This window comes from Orycteropus afer, unplaced genomic scaffold (assembly GCF_000298275.1).
Source record: "Orycteropus afer afer isolate SDZICR_OR568_19922 unplaced genomic scaffold, OryAfe1.0 scaffold00107, whole genome shotgun sequence".
In the NCBI taxonomy this organism is placed as follows: domain Eukaryota; kingdom Metazoa; phylum Chordata; class Mammalia; order Tubulidentata; family Orycteropodidae; genus Orycteropus; species Orycteropus afer.
Genome location: NW_006921694.1, coordinates 1,376,882 through 1,388,180, shown reverse-complemented (window position 1 = coordinate 1,388,180; position 11,299 = coordinate 1,376,882). Strand labels below are relative to the sequence as shown.

The following is an 11,299-nucleotide window of genomic DNA, read 5'->3' as shown; positions in this document are numbered from 1 at the left end:
TTTTCAGTCACCTCATCTGCATGTGAGAGCTGGACAATGAATAGGGAAGACCGAAGAACAATTGATGCTTTTGAGATGTGGTGCTGGCAAAGAATGCCAAAAGAACCATGTACTACTAAAAGAACTAACAAATCTGTTCTGGAAGAAGTGCAAATGGAATGCTCCTTGGAAGCGAGAATGGCCAGATTTCATCTAACCTACTTTGGTCGTGTCAGAAGGGACCATTCCCTGGAGAAGGATGTCATGTTTGGTAAGGTGGAGGGTCAACGAAAGAGGGCAAGGCCCTCAATGAGATAGATTGACACAGTGGCTGTGGTGATGGGGTCAAGTAAAGCAGGGATTGCGGAGCTGGTGTGGGACCAGGCGGTGTTTCATTCTGCTGTGCATAGGGTCACTGTGAGTTGGGGACAATTCGATGGTACCTAACAACTACAGCAACAACACCATTGCTTTCTTTATGTATAATGTCCATGATACTATCTTATAACTCATCTGGTCTTCACTGTTTGGTGTTCAGTGTGTCAAATTTGTTCCTGAGATGGTCTCTAAATTCAAGTGGCATATCCTCAAGGTTGTATTTTGGCTCTTGTGGGTTTGTTTTAATTTTTTACATCTTCAACTTGTACTTGATACTCTGTTCCATAGCTGGCCCCTGGTCTTGTTTCTTTCTGATGATACTGAACTTCTCCATTGTCTGTTTCCTCAGATATAGTCAATTTGCTTCCTGTGTATTCCATCTGGCAAGGTATAGTTTCTGTTTGTTGTTTTAAAAAGTTATTTGTAATGAGTAAGTTGTTGGTCTTGCAAAATTTCATCATGCAGTCTCTGGCATCATTTCTATCACCAAGGTTATATTTTCCAACTACCAGTGCTGCTGCTTTGATTCCAGCTTTTGTATTCTAATCACCAGTAATTATGAATGCATCTTGAGTGCATGGTTGATCGATTCAGTCTGCTGAAGTTAGTAAATATCTTCAGTTTCTTCATCCTTGGCTTTAGTCATTGGTGCATAAATGTGAATAATAGTCATATTAACCAGTCATCCTCCTACACGTATGGATATTATCCTATCGCTGATAGCATTATAATTCAAGATAGATCTTGAAATGTTCTTTTTGCAATGAATCGGTTGTCATTGCTTTTCAATGTGTTATTCCTGGCATAGTAGACCATATGATTGTCTAGTTTCATTTTTTATAACTTCCTGTTTTCCTAGATTCATAGTTCATAATTCTACTTTCCAGTTATTAATGGATGTTTGCAGCTGTTCTTCTCATTTTGAATTGTTCCGCATCAGCAAACAAAGGTCCTGAAAGCTTTTGTCCATCCATGTTGTTAAGGTTGAGTCTATTTTAAAGAGGCAGCTCTCTCCCAGTCATATTTTGAGTGTTTTCCAACTTGTGGGGCTAACTTCTGGCCCTGTATCAAACAGTGTTCTACTGCTGTTAATGAGGTTTTCACTACCCAGTTTTCTTAGAAATAGACCGCCAAGTCCTTTTTCCTAGTCTGTGTTAGTCTAGAAGCTCCACGGAAACCTATCCACCATGAGTGACCCTGCTGATATTTGAAATACTGGTGGCATGGCTTCCAGCATCATGGCAATATGCAAGACACCATAGTATGACAAACAGACAATTGGTAAAAGATACTTTAGTAAATAATATTTAGAGATGATTATTAAAATTACAGTTATAGTACAGAGGTGAGGAGCTGGGACCCAAAACCAAATCTGTTGCTATTGAGTTGATTCCAACTGTTTGTGACTAGTTAACCAAAAAAACAAAACAAAACAAAAAAAAAACCTCACTGCTGTCGAGTCGATTCCGATTCATAATGACCCCTCTGTGGGTTTCTGAGGTGGTATCTGTAAGGAAGTAGATGCCCAGTTTTCCATCCAAAGAGGAGCTGGTGGGTTTGAAGTGCTGGCCTTCTGGTTAGCAGTCAGATGCCTTAGGCACTACAGTAGGACAAAGTAAAACTGACCCAGAGGATTTGCAAAGCTGTGATCTTTACAGGAGTAGACTGGTATGTGCATCTTTCTTCCGCAGAGTGACTGGTTGGTTTGAATCACAAACCTTTGGCTTAGCAGCCAAGTGCTTAAGCACTGTGCAACTTGGATTCCTTGCTGGGACAGTATCAGTATAAATTCTACTTGTAAATGACAGTGCAGAATCATTTTCTTTGCTGAATGACTTTTTTGCTTAAAAAAAATAATAAATTCTAAGTTACTTAGTTGTCAGTTCTTTTTAAATGAATTCTAAATTTGCCCTGCTTCACTGTTACCTAATTTCCTTAATTAAATTTTGAAGGTTGATTTTTAATTTTTATTAAGTGATTGCCTTAAGAGTACAGGTTACTAAATATCAGATATTTAACTTTCAAATAGATTAATAAGTGAAAAGGCTATGAGGTAATACTAAAAGATTGGTAAATTTAAGACTACAAAGTACTGTAACAATAACTGATAACATTTTTTTTCTGTGCCAGCAGTTTGTTTGATGTATTACATGTACTATCTAATCCTCTTAACAGTCTAACTACATTTAAATCATGAAATAGAACATAATAGAAAATAGAAGGAAGCATTGGACATAGGAAGGTTAAGTAGTTTGTAAAATTAGTTTCAATCTTTAATTTTAATGTGAGTATAAATAAATGAATAAATGTGTTCTGAGATTTGATATAAAATGTTTTTCTTTCCATAGGACATGGTATAAATTGTGTGAAAATCATTATGCTTCTTAAGTCACACTAACCTTAGACATTTTATAAGAGGACCTCAAATTAAATATGGATACAGGTCATAATTATACACTATTACTATCTTTCTGAAGTAGGCTGAGAGTAGTAAATCATGCCAGAGACCTTTTAGCAAATATTAACAGATGTGATCATTATTAGGATAAGGACTTCATGCACAATGTTTATTAGCTTATGGAAGACTATTTTGAAGAATAAATCTTAACATTTAAACAGTTGCCATATTTATTGCATGTATAGATTTAACACCTAAGACCACTCATTCTGTTGACATTTTCAAATAGTTGGATATAAAATATACCGCAAATTTATTATAGTTCATAAGTCTGTTCTGCTAAGGTGATAAGTCATTATATGAATTAATTTTTGTCGTAGTATGTTGTTGTTGTTGTTATGTGCCGTCGAGTCAAACCCGACTCATAGCGACCCCTCCTTGGGTTTCCCGAGCAGTATCACTACGGAAGTAGGATTGCCCAACCTTCCTTCCGAGGAGTGACTGGTGGATTTGAACTGCCAGCCGTCTGGTTAGCAGGCAAGTGTCTTAGCCACTATGCTACCAGAGCTCCCATAAACACTGTATATTTTGTTGTTTATAAATATATTTGTAATTAAATGTGTAACTCCTGTGATATATTTGTTAAATCACACCAAATCCCCTGGTAATATGTCCATCCTGAATCATAACAACCTGATGGTACAGAGTAGAACTGCCTGTAAGGTTTCCGAGACTGTAAATCTTTATGGAAGGAGACTGCCTCATCTTACTCCCATGAAGCAGCTGAATACTTGACCACTGTGCCACCAGAACTCCCTGGATATATTTGTTAGTTAGAAAAATAATCTTCTAATTAAGATTTTAAAATTCTGTTTAGAAATTATTCCTTAACATAAATTCATGTATGGGATTGTGATACTGGCAGACAAGTTCAGAGAGTATCATGCTTCCAGTCTACTGTAAAGGTAAAATCTTATGCAGATACATGCTTTTATGGTAATGATCTATTATCGTCTTAGAAAAGTTGATTAATAAATTAGGTGGTATTACCTTTGTAGGTTATAAAAATGATTTCTTTGACTCACACCTACAGTTACTTGATTTTTCTAAGACTAGGTTTTTGGGACTATATAATGTAGAATGTTTGCTTTGAAATTGCAACAAGGGGCAAATCCCTACAGCAAGCTAAGGAAAAAAGTACTTGATTTTACTATAATGCTAGGTATTACACTTAGCTAGGCAATTGTATTTATTTACTTCTGCTATAGTCCTGCTTCACATAAAAAATTGTTAGAAATATCCACAAATATATACATATTTGGCAGAGGATGTCTTTATATATGTATTTATATATGATGCAAATATATTCATGAATACAGTGGAACATATGGGGGGGGCAAAGTTATGAAAACTTCTTGGTCAGAACCAAACACCTTGAGGGAAGGAGATACTGGGTATAGGGGCTTAGGACTATAGTCTTTGGGGACACTATGGTTAATTGGCATAAAACAGTCACAGAGACAATGTCCTACATCCTACTTTAGTGAGTAGCAACTGAGTTCTTAAGAGATTGTGAGTGTCCAGTCTTAGGTGCAACTATTGTTCTTTCCCCATCTGGAACAAAGAAGAGTGAAGAAAATCAAAGACACAAGGAACCACTTAATCCAATTGACTGATGGAGCACATGAGCCCCTGCCTTCAGCAGAAGAGCTAGAATGTGCCCTGCTGCTACTGCTGACATCTCTGAAAGGGATCACAATAAGAGGTCCCAGATAGAGTGGGGAAAAATGTGGAACAAAACTCAAAATCATAAAGGACTATGTTTACTTAGCTATGGTGGTGTCATGATTAAGACATTTGGCTGGAAACTGAAAGGTCAGAGGTTCAAACTCACCAGCCGCTCCATGGAAGAAAGATGAGGCATTCTGCTTCTGTAAAAATTTACAGCTTTGGCAACCTTTTGAATATTGCTGAGTCGGAATCAACTTAATGACAGTGAGTTTGGTTTGGTTTTACCAGTCTGATAAAGACTGGTGGAACTCCCAAGATTAAGGCCCTTAGACACCCTTCAAGCCAGGAACTGAACTCAACCCCCCTGGGTCAACTTTCATCCAAATGATAAGGTATAAAGTGAACAGTAATACCAGGCAGGTATGTACACATTACAACAATCAACCATATGAGATCAGAAGGGCAGCATTTGCCCAGGGCTAAAGCTCAGAAGGCAGGAAGAGATAGGAAACAAGGAGGAATGAAAATGATAAACAGAGAAAATGGGATGAGTCCTGTTACATTGTGGGGGTTCCAGTGAGTGTCACAAAGCAAAATGTACATGAATTATTGAATGGAAAACCAGTTTGTTTGGTAAACTTTAACCTAAATCACAAGTTTAAAAGATGCTGTTGAAAATAATACTGCATTCATTTTAGCTCATAGTTAAAACTCAGTGTTTCTTTTCTTTTTATTGTTATTTGAGTGAGTTTACAGAACAAATTCATTTTCGATACAGAAGTTCATCATATGCATTTTGTTTTATGACATTTCCCCACAATGCAACATCTCTCTTCCCACTTCCTCCCCATAGTTATCTCTTCCCTGTATCCTTCTCTCCCATGCACTCCAGCTCCCTGAGCTGTCTCCCTGTGCAAACACTGCCCTTCTGCTCTCCCACTATTGATTGCTCCAAGGAGTATATCTGCCTGATGTAAATGTTCACCCCAAATGCCTGTCTGTTGTTTGGCTGGAAGCCACCAGAGTAAGATCAATTGCAGACATGAAAGGTGACTAGGGGCCATGGTCTCAGGGGTCTCACTAGGCTAAAACTCAGTGGTTCTTGAACAAATAATTTATCAGAGAATTTTGGATTACTAATAAATGTAATAAATAGTGTTATTTATTTTTCAAAGTAGTAAACGTTTTTATAAAGTTCTGTGCAAGCAAGGAGATGGTGAAATTGACATACTTTTGTTGTTGAGAGCATAAATTGATATGATTTCCCTAGTAGGGAGTTTGGCATTATTTATGAATTTTTAAAAATGATTGAACTCACTCCCATGGCTTCCGGCCAAACAGGAGACAGGCCTACAAAGTGAACAGTTGCACCAAGTAGGTACACTATTTAGAACAATCAACCATGGAAGATCAGGGAGATAGGAGAGGGAGATAGGAGAGGGAGATAGCTCAGAGGGTAGAAATGCATAGGAAAGGACACAGGGAAAAGGTAACTATCTACAGGGAGGAAGTAGGCAGAGAGCTGTAACATTATGGGGATTGCAGTCGATGTCATGAAACAAAATGTGTATGAACTGTTGTATGGAAAATGAACTTTCACCCAAATTTAAAAAAAAAAAAAAGATTACGGGTGTTGAGCCTGTACTGAAACTCTTTTAAGGAAATAATCAGAAACTTTAGCAGAGATTTTTGAAAAGAAATGTATACTATAAAGAAATTTTTTAAAATGGATAATTGGCAGTATCCTAAATGTCTTATAATAAAAACGTTAAATTGTGTGTGTGTGTGTGTGTGTGAGATGCACCACTTATCTGTCAGTTTGTTCATAGTGTGGTGGCTTGGATGTTGCTGTGGTGCTGGAAGCTTTGCCACTGATAACCCAAATACCAGCAGGGTCACCAGTGGTGGGCAGGCTTCAGCAGCATTTCTAGACTAAGACAGACTAGGAAGGAGTACCTGACAGTCTACTTCTGAAAAAATTGACTAGTGAAACCTTAGGAATAGCTATAGAGTGTTGTCTGATACAGTGCTGGAAGATGAGCCCCTTAAGTTGGAAAGCACTCAAAATAAAACTGGAGAAGAGCTGCCTCCTCAAAGTAAAGTTGACCTTAATTACCCAAATGTGAAATGTATGAAGTATGAATATAAGAAACTTGGAAGTCATCAAGAATGAAATGCATAAAAATTGATACCTTAGAAGAATTAGATGGTACCTGACTACCAGTGCCAACCACTGAGGAAAGGAGGAAAACTGGAGATCCTGGATAGAGTGGGAGGAACAACATGGAACAAAACCCAAAAACTCAATAATGACCAGAATTATTGGTTGAATGGAGCCTGGTGAGACCCCCGATACTACGGCCCTGGGATACATTCTGGGCCTGGAATAAAACTCACTCCCAGGGGCTGGCTCTCAGCCCAATAGTAAACAAGATGTACATGTAGACCACTCAGCCCCAAGTGGTGCACCCCCATACTCTGTGGAAATGCATCCCTTGGAGCGATCGACCACGAGGCACCAGAGGAGCAACATTCACATGAGGAAATGCAAGGCACACAGGAGTGCATTACTATGAGGAGCACAGATGGGGGGGAGGTGGGAGAAGGGGTTACTGGGCAGGGAGGGGAGGAGGCTGGGTTACGGTTGGGGATGGTAAAGGGAAAAAAAAAGAATTGATATCTTAGATATTAATGAGCTAAAATGAACTAGTATTGGTTATTTTAAAATGACCAGACAAACATGGTCTACTGTGCCAGGAATGACAGATTGAAGAGGAAATGCATTGCATTCATCGTCAAAAAGAACATTTCAGGATTTATCCTGAGGTACAATGCTGTTTGTGATAGGGTAATATTAATCTGTCCACAGGGAAGACCAGTTAATACAATTATTATTCAAATTTATGCAGTAACCACTGATGCCAAAGATGAAGTAATTGAAGATGTTACCAATTTCTGCATTTACAGTAGCATCCAAAAGAATAAAATACTTAGGAATTAATTTAAAGAAGTGGAAGACTTATACTTTGAAAAGTATAAAACATTGTTTGAAGAAGTGAAAAACATTGTTTAAAGAAATGAAAGAAAATCTAAATAAATGGAGAGACATCTCATGGTCACCAATCAGATTTAATATTCTTTTAAATTGCAATATTACCCAAACTGGTCTACAGATTGAATGCAGTGCCTATCAAAATCCTAGCTGTCTTGTTTTGCAGAAATTGACAAGTTGATCCTAAAATTCAGGTGGAAATACAAGGGCTTTAGAATAGCCATATAGTCTTTAAAAGGAAGAAAAAAGTTGGAAGACTGATACTTCACAATTTCAAAATTTACTACAACAACAGAGGAATAAGACAGTGTTGTACTGGTTTAAGGGTTGACTCATAGATCAATGGAATAGAATTGAAAATGCAGGAACAGACCCTCACATTTATGGTTACTGGGTTTTTGACAAGGGTGCTAAGTCCATTCAATGGGGAAAAAATTGTAGGGTTCTGTGGCACAGTTAGGAGTTGTGGTGGTAGTGCCTAAGGCTTTTGACTGCTAACCAGAAGGCTGGTGGTTCAAACCCACCAGCCACTCCTCAGGAGATTGGGCAATCTACTTCTGTAGAGATACCACCTTGGAAACCCAAGGAGGGGTCGCTATGAATCGAATTGACTCAATGGCAGTGAGATTGGGTGGTGGGGTTTTTTTTTTTTTTTTTTTTTTTGGTGGCACAATTGCATCTTTAAATGCAGAAGAATCAAGTTGGACCCTTACCTCACACTGTGTACAATAATTAATAGTTGAAGAACTAAATGTAAGAGCTGAAACTATAATACTCTTAGAAGAAAATATAGTAGTAAATCTTTGTAACTTTGGTTTGGGTATCTTAGATATGACAACAAAAACAGAAGGACTAAATCAATTGGACTTCATCAAAATTAAAAACTGTGCTTCAGAAGACATCAAGGAAGTGAAAAGATAACCCACAGAATATGAGAAAGTGTTTATAAATGATGTATGATAAGGGACTAGTACCAAGAATATATAAAGAACTCTTACAAGTCAGCAATATGAAGACAACCCAATTAAAAATAGAAGTCTTAATATTTCTCCAAAGAAGGTGGCCAATAAGCACATAAAAAATTGCTCTATATTGTTAACTGACAGAGAAATGCAAGTCAAATCACATTAAGATACTATTCCCATGTGTAATAAAATGGCTGAAATCTAAAAGACAGACAATAACAAGTGTTGGTGAGGATAGAGAGAAATTGGAATCTCATACATTGCTGGTAGAGTTGTGAGATGATCTAGCTGCTTTGGAAAATAGTTTGGTAGTTCCTCAAAGTGTTAAGTGTAGAGTTACCATGTGACCCAATCAGTCCCACTCTTGGGTATATACTCAAGAAAAATGAAAACACAAAGAGGTGTACATGAATGTTGATAGCAATATTATCTATGATAGCCAAAAAGTAGAAACAATTTAAATGTCCTTCAGCTGATGAATGGATAAACAAAATGAGATACTTGTACTCTCACTGCTGTCAAGTCGGATCTGACTCATAGTGGCCCCTCCTTGGGTTTCCGAGGCAGTATCTCTATGGAAGTAGATTGCCCAGTCTTCCTTTCGAGGAGTGGCTGGTGGATTTGAACTGTCAGCCTTCTGGTTAGCAGTCAAATACCTTAGGCACTGCACCACCAGAGCTCCCAACAGTGTATTATTCAACAATTAAAAAAAAAAATGCAGTACCATTATTTAAAAAAAAAAAAAAAAACAGTAATTCGACGTGGTAGGATCTCTGGAAATATAAACTGCATTGACTTTTTTTCAACTATTTCTATTACAGCAGTTTTAAAAGCACCCTCACCCTCAGGCAAGACTACCAGAACCCTTTCCTTTTTATTAAAAAATTCAAACATTTTTTTCTTTCTTGCTATACTGCTGCTCAAAGTTTATCAGTGGGGAGAGTACTGTTAAAGGTAAAGGAATTCCACAGTCCTTGGAACACTCACTTTCCTGAAGCTACCAAATGTATAGAATTACTGAGAAAATAAAGAGATACTAATGAAGGATATGTTGTGTTTTTATCTAAAAAAGAACTTATTTTAAGCGTTCTGTGTTGGTTATCTATTAAAACCAGAAAGAGCCAAACTCACTGCTGTTGAGTCGAGTCCGACTTATGGTGACCCCTGTTGGGTTTGTGAGGCGGTAAGTCTTTACAGAAGTAGATTGCCCCATCTTTCTTCTGCAGAGTGGCTCATGGGTTTGAACCACCAACCTTCTGGTTAGCAGTCAGATACCTTAGGGACTAAACCACCAGAGCCTTAGTTATCTATTATTGAGTAATAAACTGTTTGGAACTATTTGAAAACTTAACTGACTTAACACAATAAACATTTATTATCTCACAGTATTTGTGGTCAGAAATCCAAGAGTGGCTTAGCTGGGTGGTTCTGGTTCAGGGTCTCTGATGAGGTTGCTGCCATCTGAAGGCGTGACTGGGACTGGAGATCTCCTTTCTAGGAGTCTCACTTACATGTTTAGCAAGTTACTGTTGCTGGTTGTTTGGAGAAGTCAGCCCCTTGCCATATGGACTTCTTTCCATAAGACTGCAAGTGTCTTCATAGAGTGAATGATCCAGGAGTGTGGAAAGAGGAAGCCACATATCTTTTATGACCTAGTCTTGGAAGTCACATGCTATGCCTTCTGCCACATTCTATTTATTAGAAGTTAGTCATTTAGTGGGTGCTCTGGTGTCATAGTGCCTAAGGCATTTTACTGCTAACCAGAAGGCTGGGTGGTTCAAACCCACTAGCCACTCCTCAGAAAGAAGATTGGGCAATCTATTTCGGTAGAGATATCATCTCAGAAACCCAAGGAGGGGTTGCTAGGAGTCGGGACCAATTTGATAGCAATGAGTGAGAGTCACTTAGTAGAGTCCATATTTCAGTTCCTCTTGAAGGAAAGAGTTTCAGAGAATTTGTGGACATACTTTAAAATCATCAAAATAATAAATGAATGTGTTTTAAAACTGATACACATTTTAAATCAATTTTGCAGTGTTTAACTGTTCTTCAGAGACTAGATGTTTGGCTCTCTGGTGGGAATGACCTGTGTGTGTGGAACCGAGAATTAGATCTCCTGTGTAAGACTAGTCACCTTTCTGATACAGGTAAAAAACAAAATCCAGGTAATTGTGAATTGTAATTGACTGACTCTAAAAGACACAATGAGTCTTCAAAGAGACTTTCTTCTGTGAATACAAAGGTCAAAGATAGGAGATGTATCTTTTCTGGTCTGAAAATAACATGTAGCCAGATTTGTTCAGTACAGGTTCAAACCAAACCAAACAAAGACACAATGAGTCTTCAAAGAGACTTTCTATGAATACAGAGGTCAAAGATAGGACATGTATCTTTTTTGGTCTGAAAATAACATGTAGCCAGATTTGTTCAATGCAGGTTCAAACCAAACCAAACACACTGCCATTGAGTCGATTCTGACTCATAGTTACCCCCATTGGATTACCAAGGCAGTAAATCTTTATGGAAGTAGATTGTCTCATCTTTCTTCCACAGAGTGTCTGATGGGTTTGAACCACTGACCTTCTGGTTAGCAGTCAGATGCCTTAGCACTGAGTGACAAGAGCTCCTTCAATTTAAGTTAAGAGTTGTGTAAGATATGTTGTTTGTTGTTGTTAAGTGCCGTCGAGTCATTTCCAACTCATAGTGACCCCATGCACAGCAGAACGAAACACTGCCCGATCCCACGCCAGCCCCACAATCCCTGCTAAACTTGAGCCCATCATCGCAGCCACCGTG

General features: G+C 38.1%; 1 protein-coding gene across 1 annotated transcript in view; it reads left to right on the top strand.

Annotated features, from left to right (window-relative positions):
- The window catches only part of WDR41 (WD repeat domain 41), a 93,660-nt gene that overhangs the window by 43,652 nt on the left and 38,709 nt on the right, over positions 1-11,299 (top strand). Inside the window, 2 exon segments of the mRNA XM_007943441.1 lie at positions 3,657-3,720; positions 10,539-10,650. Coding sequence (XP_007941632.1) covers positions 3,657-3,720; positions 10,539-10,650 — 176 coding nt within the window.